The sequence below is a fragment of the Aplidium turbinatum genome, chromosome 10 (assembly GCF_918807975.1).
Source record: "Aplidium turbinatum chromosome 10, kaAplTurb1.1, whole genome shotgun sequence".
NCBI classification, from domain to species: Eukaryota; Metazoa; Chordata; class Ascidiacea; order Aplousobranchia; family Polyclinidae; genus Aplidium; species Aplidium turbinatum.
The window spans coordinates 9,797,073-9,814,607 of NC_137481.1; the positions used below are offsets into that span (position 1 = coordinate 9,797,073).

At 39.0% G+C, this 17,535-nt stretch overlaps 1 protein-coding gene across 1 annotated transcript; it reads left to right on the forward strand.

Annotated features, from left to right (window-relative positions):
• The first annotated feature begins 1,356 nt into the window (after positions 1–1,356).
• Positions 1,357–17,252, forward strand: LOC145779130 (pyruvate carboxylase, mitochondrial-like). Its single transcript, XM_082590704.1, has 25 exons — positions 1,357–1,584; positions 2,202–2,294; positions 2,598–2,801; positions 2,898–3,063; positions 4,635–4,780; positions 4,879–4,996; positions 5,295–5,494; positions 5,619–5,689; positions 5,769–5,931; positions 6,089–6,271; positions 6,417–6,506; positions 7,392–7,536; positions 8,285–8,509; positions 9,120–9,276; positions 9,606–9,849; positions 9,976–10,087; positions 10,615–10,752; positions 11,156–11,314; positions 11,496–11,581; positions 11,851–12,030; positions 12,378–12,524; positions 14,854–14,971; positions 15,042–15,169; positions 15,235–15,324; positions 16,106–17,252. Exons 1-25 carry the CDS (start codon positions 1,546–1,548, stop codon positions 16,262–16,264), a joined length of 3,561 nt encoding a protein of 1,186 aa, XP_082446830.1. The 5' UTR covers positions 1,357–1,545; the 3' UTR covers positions 16,265–17,252.
• The last annotated feature ends 283 nt before the right edge of the window (positions 17,253–17,535 follow it).

Sequence of the window (17,535 nt, forward strand, 5' to 3'; positions counted from 1 at the left end):
ATGAAAGAAACATTTTTTGTGGGGAACAGTTTCCCCCTTTTCTCAGCCCTGACTATACGCCCCTGAATGTCTGATATCATTTTTCAGTTTGTTGTTTTCAGGGAAAAGAACAGCGGTTTGGTCAGACCTGGTCTAGCTCTAGCCCCATGCTCTACTAAAAGTCAGGTAAAAGTTAAACTCAGCACTCAGCAGAACTTTTTTTGTTGAAAATAACTCAATCAATATATTTTTCATGCGACCTAACTGAGCGCACAAACTCGAGTCAAGATGGGGATCGTGCATGCGCAAAACCAACTGGGCAATGTTTAACCGCCTCGTTTCAAATCGTGCTCGAAGTCACGTTTTGCGAAGTGTGTTGGATCACGTGTGACGTAGTCATATTTGTGTTTGCAAGCACGGCGTACTTTTCGTTTATTGATGTTGATGTGATTGAGAAGTTTTGTCTAAAAAAGAACACTTGGAGCTAGCGCGTCATTCAGAATCAGAAAGCGAACCGGGTGCGCAGCAATACTCGGGCCTCAGATTTTGAAGAATGAAGTTCTACACTGTAAACGTGGCGATAATTTTGAATTGAATTTTTGTTCATTTTTACATTTGCTGCAGTTTTTGCAAAGCAGCGAGTCAGGGACATCTGCGCAGTGAGGACATGATGACTGGAAACCCACAAGTCTACAGTGCGGTTTTGCAAGTTTGCGTTAGATACTTCAATATTTACCCATTGCAAACGAAATCTACAAGGCTCCATTGCAAATTCTGAATTTTTTAAAGCACATAATTATACGGTAATCATGCATGTTTTTGTATTGTTCAAAAAGAAATAGACCAAGACTAGTTCTACAAAAATAGACAATTCAAAATTTAAGATAGCCATGGAAAAAGAACTAAATGAATGACGTTGTAAGCTATATACTTAATCTTAGTAAGCCAGAAAGGTAGCCTACCAAATTGTGGTTTAGGTAGGATACCACTAAACTGGCATTTGAACGATATTGCAAGCATGCAATCTGATTTTGTCCTTGGAAGCAATATTTGTTAAGTTAGATGTAAAATCAGATGAGGAATAATTTATTGTCAATTTGAGTTGGCTGGTTTTGAGTTTGAACTAATTGTAAGTTGCAGATGTAGCCTACTTAGATAGATTGGATCATATCTGCATAATAGCCTATAAAAGTATATGTTATGTGTATAATATTGTTTTTTTGACAAAATGGTTGTTTCTTTTCAGCAACTTGGTACGGTATTGGTAGTCATAGTTAATTCACAGAGAGTAGGCTTAAGTGAGATACATTGACACATCTTTTGCACCTGTAGTTTTATGTCCAAACTAAATGTGTTTTTTACATTAGGTCTTTTCTAATTTAGTTGATTACTACCTGCAATGCGTTAGTCATAGTAAGTAATATATTTTCAGAATTTATAAATTTGAATGGAAATGAGAAGTTGATTTATAACCTTTTTTTATTTACTGGATCATTTTGCAAAGTAGAGTCAAGACAAACTTATAACCTTTTTTATTTACTGGATCATTTTGCAAAGGTCTGTGTCATGCTGTCAATCAAGCGTGTAATTGGTCCTGTGAAAAAGGTTGGTGAAATAATTACTTCTTTTCAATGTTATGTTTAATACCTTGTTCTACAGTTGTTTGGCATGTCCCACATGTCAGTCACTTTTTTTTTGATGTTGCAAACATGCAATCAACATGTGAAGTGACTGTTTTCCTGGCTGGAAAATAAAATGCATTTTTTAGATGCAACATTAGAGACTGTGCTCAAATTTGCAATCAAGATGTCTTCCAATCAACCTGATATTTTTTGCTCTGAATTTCTTTTGCTTGACTTTCCTCAATGCTACTTTGTTTTGTACTTTTATTCATTTACTTCAATTTGAGCAAACAGTAAGTTTTCTAATTATTTACTTAATCTTACTAATGGTGATGGGTAAAAGTTACTCAGCTTTAAACTAATTCACTATGCAGAAAATGCTTTATACAACTTGCATTTCAAAAGATTTACTTTACTTTAGAGGTTTATTGTTTTGATAGATCATTCATTACATGATAGTTTTACTGTTTTGATAGATCATTCATTACATGATAGTTTTACTGTTTTGATAGATCATATGCAGCTGCATTTTTTACTCTGTAAATTAATTTTGATGTAGAAGATAAGAATTTGTATGCATCGTTTATTGTTATTTTATAGACTTGGCGTACATACAAAACATCTTTTCCTGTTGGTGTAACACATCCGAAAAAAAGTTCTTCAAATGTCACCAATGTGGACCCCATCAATAAGGTATTAGCATTTTACTATTCTTGCAAGCGTGTAACTTGAACAATATCATTATCTGTTGACATGTGTGCATCAACTAATTTCAATTCCCTGCTTTCCCCTAAATTGCTGTGCTGAAACTTTTTGCTTTGTAAATGCCAAGAACAATGCACATCTGCCTTGAAAATGACACTGTTATATAAAACACACATTGCTCTTCTTGGCTTTGTTGCTTAGCATTGAGCAGTTTTTGTAGTACAGTATTAATAACATTTATTGTTAAAAACACACATTATTTTGTTGCTGACCCTTTATTTTTATTGACAGGTCATGGTCGCTAATCGAGGTGAAATTGCAATACGTGTGTTTAGAGCCTGCACAGAGCTTGGTATACGAACTGTAGCAATATATTCTGAACAAGACACCCAACATATGCATAGGCAAAAAGCAGATGAATCTTATTTGGTTGGAAGAGGACTAGCTCCTGTTGATGCTTATTTATCCATTCCTGAAATCATTGCAACAGCAAAGGTAAAAGAAAATGATCTTTAATATCAGTATATACCTGTTATTGAGGAATAACAGAGAACAGGACGTTTTTAGTCAGATTGCATTTTTGCTTCTTAGGAAGTTGGAGTTGATGCTATTCATCCTGGCTATGGATTTTTATCAGAAAGGGCTGACTTTGCACAAGCATGTGTTGATGCCGATATTCGTTTCATTGGACCGTCGCCTACTGTTGTGCAGCAAATGGGGGACAAAGTTGCTGCCAGAAAGATAGCAATTGCAGCCGGTTAGAATAACGTTTTGTAACTACCTTAACTGTAAAAAGCATTCCATGGCAGTTGTTATTTTGCATTAATGAGAGTTATGTAATAGTTTTGTTGTGTGGCAAAATGGTCTTCTGTTTTGAGGTTGGTATTTATTTTGCTTTGATGTAAGTGTATTTTTATAGCTTGTGTCTACATTTAAGTGGGTTAAGTTGCCACAGTTAATTTAACACATTTTCAATTTAAATGTGCTTTAATGGTATATGATCATCAGTGACGTTCGGTGGCTTAAACCGTTGGGAAAGCAACTTGGAAATATGCTGCAGCAAGGTAGTAGGCACGAAGGGCGTAACGAAGGGTGAAGGGCGTAGAAAGGAAGGGCGTAGGCACGAAGGGCGTGTTGCCGAAGACAACACTTCCAGCGGGGGGTCTGGGGGGCCTCCCCCAGAAGTTTTTGAAAAACACTTCCAATTTGGTGCGCTCTGAGAGCATTTCCAAACCAAATCAAAAATAAAAATCTGTCAAATTGTGCTTCGCGTATGTCGTGATCATACATCCATTTAATGTTTAGAAGTCATGAACAATCTTAATTTTAACGTTGCAGGACCAAAATCCTGTGTTAGACATGGAATAATAGAAGTTTTCTAAATGTTTAATTCATCATGAATGTTCATTCTCAGATATTCAGTTAGGCCTACACTACAAAAACTAACACTTAGGCCTAAACATTACAACCGCAAGCAATTTGTACAAAAAAGCTGGATAAGTTTGCCTCCTGCGTATAGAAGCTTAACAAACTAAATATTGCATCCGCACCTGAACGTTCATTGGCGAAGTAACGTTATATCAACGCTGTAAAAAGGGCAAAGGCATGACTATGAAAGCTAGTACAGTATAGGCTAAAGTACATGGCGAGGAGACATCAAAAAACAGCAACAAGCTTTTTGGCATTATGATGCTGTGCGTGTACCGTGACGAGAGACCATTCTGACGAGTTAGTCTAGTCGCTCTAGCGAATGTACGCATTGACGTCACTGGGAAAGCACAACTAACCATACCATAACCATAACACACCTGATTGGCTAAGCAGCTGGTGACGTTTTGCAAAACGAGTGAGGATTGGATAAAACGAAGGCGTTTTTTGACATTTTTTGAACCTGGGAAAGCAACTTTGATAGTTGATTTCCCTGGAGCTTCAGTGGTTGTTTCTGACAGAAGCGTTTGCGTCAATTGGCATTTGTAGGCAAGACATGCGGTTTGGTGAGGACTTAGACTACTCACAAGCGTTACCAGTAATTCTAGTCACGAATACAGTAATTTTCAAGTTAAAATAAACGTGATAAAAATAATAAGAAGTTAAACCTAGAATTCAGTCATTATATTTTGCATAGTTTTTGCTAAGGTAAGCACTGCTTTCCTTGCTTTCCCTCACCGATCGTCACTGATGATCATCAGGGCTGTAGCGTTGGGCGAAAAATATACTACTCCGACTGACTCCGACTTCTCGGTGTATAACCGGCCGACTCTGGACACGTCAGAATCCCTCCGACGTCACAGCTCTGTATAATGAGTCCAACTGAAGCTTACATTGCAGGTGTCCCTGTAGTACCTGGGACTGACGCACCGGTAACAACCTTAGATGAAGCCAAAGACTTTGTACAAAAATATGGATTTCCAGTGATATTTAAAGCTGCTTTTGGAGGCGGAGGTCGAGGCATGAGATTTGTCAACGACGAAGCAGTGAGTAATACATCCTGGATTCCTGGCATGTTGTTTCACGTTTTAACTTTGCTAGACTTGTTCGTTCAATATTGTCACTGTGTGTTACACTGTTACAGGATCTGGAAGATAACTTTCATAGAGCGGTTTCTGAGGCGGAAAAAGCATTTGGAAATGGTGCCATGTTCATTGAAAGGTACCTGCAAGGACCAAGACACATTGAAGTGCAGATATTAGGTATATATGTCACAACAATCTTATGTTTTCGTTGCAAATTTTGGGAGTGCGATGAGGAAAGGTTTCGTTTCTAGCACTAGTTGCTACGTTCATCTGATGAAATTGAAAGTAAAATTAACAACAAACAAGATGGTTTATTGCTTCACTGACGTTTGAGGAAAGGTTTGATATTTTTGTTACAACTGAAATTGTTAAAAAAGAATAAACCAAAAAAAACGAACACGTTTGATTTATTTAACAGTGTTTGAGTGAGCAGTCTTCTTACCAGTGACTTATCGCCACCCTTTATTGCAATTAGGTGATCGTGCTGGGAACTTGGTGCATTTATATGAACGAGATTGTTCCATTCAGAGAAGATATCAGAAGGTTGTAGAACTAGCACCTGCTTTCAATTTGCCCATTGGCCTCAGAAGATTATTGGCTGATGACGCTCTTAAAATTGCTCGTCATGTTGGTTATGAGAATGCTGGAACAGTTGAATTTTTGCTGGATAGTCAGGTATGAATGCTGTATTTTAATGAAGTCACTCAATCATTTTTAAAAATTTGGTTGACGTTTCTCAGCACAACAATTCTAACTCTTCAAAGTTGTGTTAATGCAATGTCATTATTGACTTTTCCAGGGACGCCATTATTTCATTGAAGTGAATTCTCGTCTCCAAGTTGAGCACACAGTCACTGAACAGATCACTGGGTACGCAATTTGCTGTCTCTGTTTACTTTGTCACTGCCTTCAATGCCTGCCGAAATTTAAACCCTTTTCTTTATTTCAGTGTTGATCTTGTCCAATCACAAATACGTCTGGCAGAAGGTCATCTGCTGCCTGATCTCGGATTGGTCCAACAAAATATTCAAGTCAACGGCTGCGCCATGCAATGCCGAGTCACCACTGAAGACCCCGCTCATGACTTCCGCCCAGATACGGGAAGAATAGAAGTGCGTTGTATCACGACCCAGCAGTAATGTTTTTTTAACGTGTCTTGTTGTATACAGTATAGTATACCCTGACAGCACAAATCCGTCTGCAGATTGGTTTCAATTTAAAATATGATTTCGCTGTTTTCAATGTAAAATGTGTCATTGAACTTTCTAGGTGTTCAGGAGTGGGGAAGGCATGGGCATAAGGTTGGACAGTGCGTCTGCATTTGCTGGTGCGATTGTGTCCCCCCATTACGACTCCCTCCTTGTCAAAGTGATCGCTCATGCTGCAGACATGCCGTCAGCAGCGAGGAAAATGCACAGAGCGTTGAGAGAATTTAGAATACGTGGAGTGAAGGTGTGTGGAAAACTGGATTTATTTGTAACTTAGCAGATCCGCCATGCTACAGAAGTATCAATCATCACAAACAAAACATTTGTTGACACATTTTCTTACCTTTTTACTTTTGATAGTATGTTAAAACGAGTGTAATTTGTTCCAGACTAACATACCGTTTCTGTTGAACGTGATAACCGATGAGACGTTCTTGCATGGAACAATCACCACTCAATTCATTGATAACAACCCGCAGGTAAACAACAACGTTTATCATACTCTGTCACCCTGGTAAAGTTGGTAGAAGTATTGATGTAATAGTAATACTGTATTTGTAGGTGATGATTTTTTATCTACGAAGACTTGTAGTCACAGCGGTAAACCATAATCTCTTCGTGGGAAAATTGTAACATAAAGTTCCCGGATCTGTTCGTCTGTATGTAATGACCGAAAAGAAACACTCTTCTGGAAACGTCTATTCGAGAATTGTATTTCTGTAAAAAATAGCCCACGGCTGTCGAAATTGGGTGCAACGCGATACACCACTAAACTTGTCACTACAATGCAAATTACTTGGATAAAAAACGGAAATTTTGTCCAGCTGGCAAGCACTAAGCAAAACAGTTAAATTTGCGACCAACTTCTGCAAGCAACAATTTTAAAATGACAAGAATAAATTACGATATTTCAAACGCACGTAAGTAGTTACTGTGACGTAGTAATGATAAGTTATTCAAGCACCTGTTCAAGCCTGGCTCACACCTGCTCAAGTTTGGCTTACACCTGTTCAAGTAATTAAAGATTTAACGATGATGTAATGTTATGCTGCAGCTACAATGTTTTACAGGTCTTGCAACGATTCTGCAATCTGCTCATTTTTTAGAAATATCCCATTACGTAATACGCTAAGATTCAGTAGACCTGAACGGTTTTACATGACGTTTGATATGAAAATTGTCCGTAACAACTTGATACCCTCCAATAATTTATTTCTTAGGTTTTAGTATGCTGTTCAATCCCTGCCAGCAAATCAACCACTTTTTATCTTGAAGTGATTGATTGATTTACTATGCTTGAGCAGTTTTCCATTGTTGAAACAACATTGCATGATGCTGATATTTTTAATTATACTTCCTTGCAGCTCTTCAAAATGCACCCAAGTCAAAACCGGGCCGGGAGGTTGATGCGCTACCTTGCGGAAGTTCTAGTCAACGGTCCATCCACTCCCTTACCCACCGACAACAAGCCCCCGTACCAAGAGCCTATTGCCCCCACTGTTCCTGCTGGTTGGTTCCTAACCCTTTGTGGTCTTAATTTTAATTATTCATTGCAGACTGTGTTTGGTTTGGCGAGAATCTTACCCTAACCAGGAAATATTCTTTTTTGCTTTCATTAAACGTCTGCAGGCGTTGAAAGAATGCAAAAAATTGATGTAGTGGCTGGAATTCCTCTGTTCTCTAATTTCTTGACGTTGCTGCAACAGCGCTGACGTGCTTTTTGGAATATCAATCAAAATACGTCATGTACATAATGTTGCGGTTGTTCCTGCAACTAACGTGGCGCATGAAAGTGATTGAAATTATTCGTTGAACTCAAGCGCGCACGCATGAAATTGGAGCTTTGTTTCCTGGTGTCATTAAGAAATGGTTTTGTGTTGCGTTGCCGAGGGTGGAGGGATTGGTTCATAGTCAGCTCTACAGTGTTACACGGCATCATGCTTCAAAACACATCCTACTCGCTTGGTATTTTCCTAACAGTCTTTCAATCGCATCATTGTATTATATACTTCATATTCATATTTTCTATTTATAATGAACAAAAGCTTCCCTTTTTTGGCGATGGTTCCTGTTAGCAAAACAATTTTAATCAGAGATTAGCCGTCCAGTTGAGAAAATGAAATTATTCAAAATCGAGTAGAAAATTCGGTTGAAACAGTCGCGGTTTGGCTTAAAAACGATTTTTGTTTGTTGTGTTACAGTTGTACCTTGCGTTTGCATTTCCACTATGACTGAATTTTATTTCACCTCTCAACAGGGACACCATCACCGATTGGATGGAGGAATATTTTACTCTCTGAGGGTCCAGAAGGCTTTGCCAAAGCCGTGCGAGAGCACAATGGATTGTTGCTCACAGACACAACGATGAGAGACGCCCATCAGTCCCTCCTCGCCACTAGAGTTCGCACAAGAGACCTTGCTAGAATATCAGCTTTCGTCTCTCACAACATGAACCAATTGTTTTCACTTGAAAACTGGGGAGGTACACGCACTTTGTTTGTACTGTATGTTGTGTCAACCACTTCTGAAACTAAGAATACAAAAAAAATCTGAAGTATTCGGCTAGTTTTGTATTCCAAGCTTTCTGTTCATAGTGTTGCCAAATCTCTGTGCTCTTCTGGGTCTTATTTCATTTTTTAAGTTGGTTGACTTTCTGGCTACTGATGAATCTGCTTGAAATAGTCGTTTACACGGACAATTTTGAGATAGTAAAGAATTTTTGTTTTGTTATTGAAATCAAAGGTCCGTGCGTTTGCTTTTTGATTAATCACTTGGACGCCAAAGCGCATTAAGTGATTGTGTGTTTCCTGCCAAACTTGTACTGTGCTACATCAAGTGTTGCAAGCTTTTTGCAGCATTAGTGATTTTAAACAAAATGCAAAATCATGTTCATATTCCAAGAATAAGCTTGAATAAGCTACATGTAAACAACTATGCATCGCAAAAAGTAGCACTTGTGTGGCAAGGAATTTGTCATTCGGTAAGCTGCAATAGCGCGTGCTTGCATGTATGATAATTGAAAAAGCACAGTTTTTTTTTATAAAACAATCGTCTGAAAAAGTAGCGATCTTATTGTCTCGATTCTTTTTCAGGTGCTACTTTCGACGTAGCGTTGAGATTCTTGCACGAATGTCCATGGGAGCGATTGCGCTCTCTCCGTGGCCTAATTCCTAACATCCCATTTCAAATGCTTCTCCGTGGAGCCAACGGGGTCGGATATACGAGCTATCCGGATAACGTGGTCAAAAAGTAAGACCTGTAATAATTTTGGTTCAACGATAGTATAGCCATTGATGCACGACTGTATTGAATGTAATATCTTGACTAGCTGAGCACTGCGAGCCTGTGGCATTGAAAACCGGTTTCAGGTTATCAGTATTATACATTGCAAAAGATTTAAATATGCATTTCAAAAGTACTATTAAACAGATTTTCATGTTTTTCTAATTTTTCTCCATTTTGCTTCAAACAAACCTGGTCTTCATCTTGAATCACACTCCTCCACTTCTCTCCATCGTTGGTATTTTTAATGTTTAAGTTTTTGTTGTCAGATTGCAGTCTATCTTAACTCTCTGCAGATTTTGTGAGCTTGCTTGTATCAACGGGATGGATATTTTCCGCGTATTCGATTCGATGAATTATCTTCCTAACATGAGACTCGGCATGGAAGCAGCTGGCGAGGCAGGCGGTGTGGTTGAGGCTGCTATCTGTTACACTGGAGATGTTTCTGACCCTACGAGACATGGCAAATACACGTTGGATTACTACCTCAATTTAGCCGAAGAAATTGTCAATATCGGAACCCACATCTTATGCATAAAGGTCAGTGACATGCCATCTCCACAATTGTTTTAAAAGTGTTACTTTTAAATCAATTTTTTTCCAAAACCATTTTAATGCAGGTGCAGTACCCTACACAAAGGTTTTAATTATTTTCTTCACGTGCAGGACATGGCTGGGTTGTTGAAGCCTCAAGCAGCAAAAATTCTTGTTTCTGCTTTGAGAGAAAAATACCCGAACATTCCAATCCACGTTCACACTCATGACACTTCAGGCGCCGGTTAGTGATCAACGCCCGTTTCATTTTCATTGGCACTTTGTCGATGGTTTGTATTAAAGTCGTATTCTTTGTCGTGTGAGCTTTCGCCGATCCAATAATAGAGAGGCTCCGCCTATTTCTACAATCGGAATGGTGGCGTAGATGAGATGTCAAATATCGAACAGCCGTTGGGTTATTGGGTAATCCAAAGCACTCAAACTACTTGTTTTGATTGGAACACGGCTGTAGGATAGATGATTTCCGCTGTTTGTTTCGTCATGCCTTCGGACAGTTATTCCCAACTTTTTGTTTCCATTTGCAATTTTTTTTACGAGACTTCACCTGGCCTTTCATGGCTTTCTGCGTTCTTATGCACACAGTATAAGATAAACTGTCACAAGAAGTTGTCAGTGATCATTTACGTTATTCTGACGTTTCGCTTATCAGATATGACTGGCTTCTTCAAGGAGCTGAGCCAAGTTGTGGTTACCCCTTTTTGCATACGATAGACTTACCCGATGTGTTGTTTTAATATGATTCCATCACAGGAGTGGCATCTATGCTCGCAGCAGCTGAAGCCGGCGCCGACATTGTTGACGCCGCCGTTGACTCCATGTCCGGTATGACGTCACAACCAAGCCTTGGAGCTCTGGTCACTTCTGTGGAAAGAACCGCCTTGGACACTGGTGAGGGTTTAGGAAGAAGCAGATTGTAGTGATATATATAAGCTTAGGCGTGATGCCGGGGTTGGTCAATCTTAGTGCGGCAGCTCATCTGTGGTCAAATCAAGTATGGAAGTTCCATGACCTTGTTTGCCTGACAGATTCCTCGTTGCTCGCAAGCCTTCACACGACGACAACGTGTCGACCCAGGTTGTGAACTCTTAGTGATAAGTCTTACCAGAACCACTGCGAAACCAAAGCACTGTTGGTGCACAACAACTGCAATTCCCAGGCATCAAAATGCGCCATTTCTACATTGATTCAACGTCTGCAGACGTTGAATCAATGTGAAAATGACGGATTTTGCTGTCCTGCAATAAATCTCACACTCACAGAGCTTCATTACATTTTTGTTCATGATTTTCAGGTTTGAAGATGACCTCGTTAGGACAGTACAACGAATATTGGGAGGAAGCCAGACGTTTGTACGCTCCGTTTGAATGCACTGTGACGATGAAGTCGGGTGATTCAAGTGTTTATCAACACGAAATACCTGGAGGACAATACACAAATCTTCACTTTCAAGGTGAGATATATTCAACTGTCTTTTCTTTGCGCAACTATGCTGAAGATAAACAAAATTTAGGCTCAGCAATCTTACTAATGACTGAACCTCGTGATCTTGTTTTTACGTTTGCTGACGTTGAACCAACGTGAAAAGGGATGGATTTGCTGGTTAGGTAATAAACATTGTTATTTACGAACAGCTCATTCCATGGGACTTGGAAACCAATTTTCAAAGATCAAGCAGATGTACATTGAAGCAAACAAGCTGTTCGGTGATCTTGTCAAGGTAAAGTCAAGATTTGCAAAAGCTACTTCATACTACGTCAGAAATATATTGCCAGGTTAAATCCCAGACAGATATTTTTTTATTGAAGATTTTTACATTGTAAAAAAACGACTAATTTTCTGTCTGGGATGGGCACATGTTTGTCAAAATAACTTGAACTGTGTTGCACTTTCTTTCACGGGGAAACATTTTCATGCAGAAGTAGCCAAAGCTCATGCAATGGCAACGCTCGTGTGTCGTTATTGAACTTTGGTTTTCGCTTTCATCAGGTGACCCCCTCATCGAAAGTCGTCGGCGACATGGCTCAATTTATGGTTCAAAATAATCTGACCTCGAAGGAAGTGGAAGAAAGAGCAGACGAACTCTCATTCCCGAAATCAGTTATTGACATGATGCGAGGAGCTATCGGTTACCCACCTGGGGGATTTCCTGAACCCATCCGAACGAAAGTAGGTTGTGTTTTTATCTTATTCGGAATTGTTGTGCTTTAGAATTTGGGTATATGCTGTGGTTATGGTTGTTATTTACTTTCAATGTCGCTATGCATAATCTGAAAGAGTTGTGACATGAAAGCTAAACAATTCCCATGTACTTGGCTGATGATTATCGGTGTTTTGCAACATTCACCGTCTGTATAGTTATCGTTGGATAATAGCTTTTGATATACCCAAACAATAAATCAACCGTTTTTTACATTGATTCAACGTCGGCAGTAGTCGAGTCAATGTAAAACAACGGTTGATTTTCTGTCTGGAAAGCGACTTCCGCACCGCTTGACATGAATTACAATTGATAGATCATCCGAGACCAACCGATTATTGAAGGGAGACCCGGGGAAACGCTGGAACCTCTTGACTTTGACAATTTAAAACGGGAACTCAAGGAAGAACATGGCGGAAATATCACTGAAGAAGATGTTATGAGCGCTGCCATGTACCCTGAGGTATGCTGTTGTGCAAAGGAATGTGATTAAAGGGACCCTTTTCTCATAATTCAGTAAACTTTGGTTGTCTGAGTGGCCAAGTGAAGAGAGCGCGTGCATAACTTGCGAAGGAACAGCGGTTCAACACTTATCGAGGCCAGATAGCTGTAAAGTGGCAAGACTATTAATATTATAGCAAAATGAGAGCAAGGTACTCGATAACTGCAGTGTCATTGTCTTAGCACTGCTTTCAACTGTTTGTTGCATCAGCCATAGGCGCCGACTTTTCAAAAAACCTTGGGGGGCGAGAAAAGGTGATGACGTCATAACCATCACGCTATTCTACTCAATTAAAATAGTCTTTGATTAAGCTTACTGTCATGTTTATATTGACACGTAGGTCGCAAACCGTATTTATTAGAACCGCTGCTTGAAACGATTAGTTTTACGCATGCAGTAAGCCTAGTCGTAAAAATTTTGATATTGTTAGCTTATAATTGGAACAGTTGGAAAACAAGCCGATTAATTTCCTTTTCGTGCGAGTGAATAACAACGATCAAAACAGTGAAGTTATCTAAATAAAACGCAAAAAATCATGATCTCAAGCAGAGTGAAAACCGGCTATCAGTTTTATTAACCTCGTTTCGCTCGTTTTGCTAATTAATTACCTTCAAAGCGTTAACAACGGCCAAGTGTTTTCTCTTCTGTCTTTTATCGAATACCGTATAAATACTCGAGTATAGGTGGAGATGTTCGCAAGTGATTTTCACCTCAAAAAGACAGGTTCAACTTATGCATGGGACAAGCTGTTGTCTCCAGCTCGGAAGTTTTCAAAATGAACGCATTTTTGCTGCGGCAAAATCATTGCCGACGTAGATTACGGAGTGTGAAATGGCGTCGGCCGAAGTAAAAGTTTTACATACGTTCATTTGCAGTGATTTAAAGTTAATTTTCAAATTTGGGTTTTTTAAACGTTTAGCAACGTAAAAACGATGCAAAATTATACATTTTTGGTACCTGGGTAGTCTTGGCCTGGCAAAATTTTCTCAACCAAACGACAAGCGCCCTTAGGGGTAGGAACTTAAACATACTGATATCCAATTGAACGAACCCGAACCACGAACCATCAGATGTTAGGTTGTCCGTCCAATTGTGACCATTTCAGCATTCAGCCAGAGAGTTAATTATTACTTTAAACTTTTTTTGGTAATTACACAACAAACAAGAGCAATAGCAGTGGTGGGAAGTTGCATTTTTCCTTTGTTCCAAGAAACGCAACCTTGATGACGTCATGAACAGCGTAGCTTCTGATTGGTTGATGGTTCGTGGTTCAATGGGATATCAGTATGTTAAAGTGCCTACCGCCCTTAGGTTGCACATTACTTGTCGAATAGTTTTTGTACGACTACACAAATGACTTGGTTTACATTTTACATCTTATTATCAATTATGATAGCCTATTTGGAGAGTTTGCGCAAACCCTTCATTAATTTTTCTGAAACTCCAATTATGATGTAATGTTTCTTCCCTTATACCCCAGTCCTCAATCACGATGGCCTTTCAAACTTGCTTTATAGGCATTATAGGCTTGCTTTATAGGCAAGTTTTATAGGCATATTATGCCAATTCAAAGCTTTTTTTAATAGTTTTATGCAAATAAGGTAAAACTTAGCATTTGATATAATTACAGTAGAATTCGCCTATAGTGACACCTGAAAGGACCGCGGAAAAAGTGTCACTATAAGCGAAGTGTCACTATAGACGAATGATGACGTCGTTGATAACGTCACTTGTGCAGTATCTGCGCATGCGCATCCTATGTTGGTTTAATTCAAACCCAGTCAGCAAATCAATCCTTTATGGTTCAACCTCTGCATACGTTAAATCAATGTAAAAAGATAAATTTTCTGGCTGGGAACTGGCGAATGCTGATAAGGACAAAATATGATTCCAACTTAAACTGGAAATACACCGTAAAGTGTCCTTATACGGAAATTTTTGAGCCCAAGGGAAAGAAATGTGGTGTCACTGTAAGCAAAGTGTTCTTATACACGAAGTCACGATAGGCGAAGTCATTTCTATGCAAAACATATGGTTTGCAAACGGGACTTTGCAACAGGTGTCACTATAGGCGAAGTGTCACTATAGCCAAAGTCACTATAGGCGAATTCTACTGTACTTGCAAATACCAAAATTGCTTCTTTTTGTAACACTAAAGTATCGGCCAAAATATCAGTATCGGCCTAAAAAAGTGATATCAGTATCGGTATCGGCCAAAATATTGGTATCGGTACATCTCTAGTCTCAATGCACGCAACAAAGTGATTATCGTTTCATCTTTGATATTCAGGTTACAAACGAGTACCTTCGATTCAACAAGGAATATGGACCGGTTGATAAATTGGATACCCCAAGGTTCTTTTTTGGACCGCGCATCGCGGAAGAGTTCAAGGTCACGTTAGAACCTGGTAAGACTTAACACACGCAGTATTCTGAGGTCTTTGTTTGCTGCATGGTCAACAACATTTTTTTGTATAGGAAAAACTCTTCACATAAAGCCCCTTGCTGTTGGCAATCTTAAACCGGAAAGTGGTGAAAGAGAAGTATTCATGGAGCTTAATGGACAACTAAGGGCGATAATGATTAAAGATAAAGAAGCTTTGAAAGTAAGTGTTAGCGAGTAGCTTAATTCGTTCAGAGTAGGTAGTATTTTAATATGAAATCTTTTCAGGAAATGCATTTTCATCCGAAGGCAAGAGCTGGAGTGAAGGGATCAGTGGGTTCTCCAATGCCAGGAGATGTTTTGGAAGTGAGAGTTGAGGTAAGTTTTAATGTGACACTAAATCTTCATCGCTTGGTTTGAGCTTGAAACCCGACACAAAAAAAAACTCGTTTAGACCAAACTTCGAGTTCTCGGGTCTCATTTCCTTCCGCTTAATCACGTTTTGATGAACATGGCTGCTGAGTGAGTGCGGTGTTATTGCGTCCAAGACAGCAAGCACTATACAGTATACAATATTGCCACAGCCGGTGAAAAACTGAATGAATTGTAGCTATAGTCTAAAACAATCCTGTATGAAATATAATTTTATCATCATCATCCAAATTCGGTTTTGTCCCTACTAGTAGGGCTGGCAGATTCTTTCCTTATATCGATTGCATTCACTCCTATTCTCCATCTCATTTTCTTTCTTCAGTCCGACTTTGCCTCATTCTTCACTTGTTCTTTGCATGTTCTTTTTTGACGTCTCCGTTTCCTCTTCCCATTTGCTTTCCGTTCTTCTCAGAATTTCCCATTTAATATTTCTAAGCACCCATGTCTCGCTGCCGTACAATATTGCAGGCCGCACACAACTCCGATAGACTTCCCCTTTCATGTTTAACGAATTTCTTTAATCTTATTATAATTATGTTGTTATTATACAGTGGTTGGTTACGTAAGTCGCACGCTGTTTCATCGTTATTTAAGCCAGGAAAGGATGCCCTTTCAGAATGAAAGCTTTGAATCCATTTTTTTTTTAAATTCTTCAGTTTACGTTACTGCTTATTTCTCCAAAAAAACTGCAGTGTCATTTTTGAAACGTTTATTTCATGGTATTAAGGTTGGAGAGCATGTAGCCAAAGGGCAACCCTTGCTTGTCATCAGCGCCATGAAGATGGAGATGGTGGTAGCCGCCACAATGGATGGCGTTGTGAAAGATGTATCCGTCACGAAAGGAATGCATGTCGAGGGAGACGATCTCCTCGTTGAAATAGAGTGACTCTGAATCGGAAGGTCGAGTGATGACAATGCTTTGCGCTGTTTGACTTCTCGAAGAAAGCTTTGCTGGAAAAGCGTGGTTGTTATTTGCGAATTGTTGCTGTAGGAATGTTCGAGTTGAGCGCGGTATATTGGGTGTTACAGATCGTTATTTTCATTGTTTTGACGTCAGTTTCATCAATGTGTTGATACAAATCATGAAATTTAAGTCTTTTTTGCTGCTTCGTTTTTGGAAACGGTATTTTGATTTTGTTGTTGCCAGTGTTTGATGCTACCCACCGCGCAACTGCAATGTTGTCAAGTGCAATTATGATTTTTTTTAAGTTCAATTCTTTTTGCGATGCAATTCAGTGGCAATATGGAATAACAATATAAATCCATGGTTTGATGAAAGCATTAAAAATTGCCAGACATGTTGGAAACTTCCTTAAGCCAAAAACTTCTCAGTGGCAGTTGCGATGCCCTGGCACGTCGTTTTGTATGCGTAAGGGCATAGGCATCACCTTCTTGCATATATCTTTATGTCAAGATGTAAAGATTTTGGAAAACCTACTTAAAAGTGCTGATAAACTGTAAAATTATTTGTAGTTCACTTTGTGAACATTCTGCTCATTATATCGATGTTAACCCGCTTTTATGTACTTTTACATTTTTCACATGCCTGTATATTGCAGCATTGCTATATTATGTGATAGAAGACACCAGATTCTGTCACAATTTTGTCACTGTCAAAGGTTGCAACTAAAACCTTTATATTTTCGATTATTATCCTTTTTTCAAACAAAACAAAATCTACTGCCGTTTTGCATTACATGTCTAGTTGTCTACTCTATACACACACCATGACATGTCGCAGAAGCATCCAATTTGCCCAGCGTACGTACAAAAACTTTATATGCCATTGAAAAATCCTTAGGCTGCCTTTGGACCCTTTCATTTTGTTTGTTTGTTGACCTTGCCAAATATATGCTAGGCATTTGTCGAAGTGATTTTTCTTGCTGAAAAAACGATGAAAAGTTAGCTTAAATCACTTTTTATTCTCAGAAACTTTCTTGGTGTTTTCGCAATGGTTCTCAACCTTTTTGTGACTGAGTGCCACTCGGATGTTCCATACGGTTATCGCGTAGATTACCAAGCCTAGTACCAGAAAAGTTAATTTGACCAAAGGTAGGCTAATGTGTGGCAAAAAATAGTTACAAGACATCAGCGGTCATGCCTGAGTGAAACAAGCTTCCACTCGACGACATTTATGTATGGCTGAGAACAGGGCCT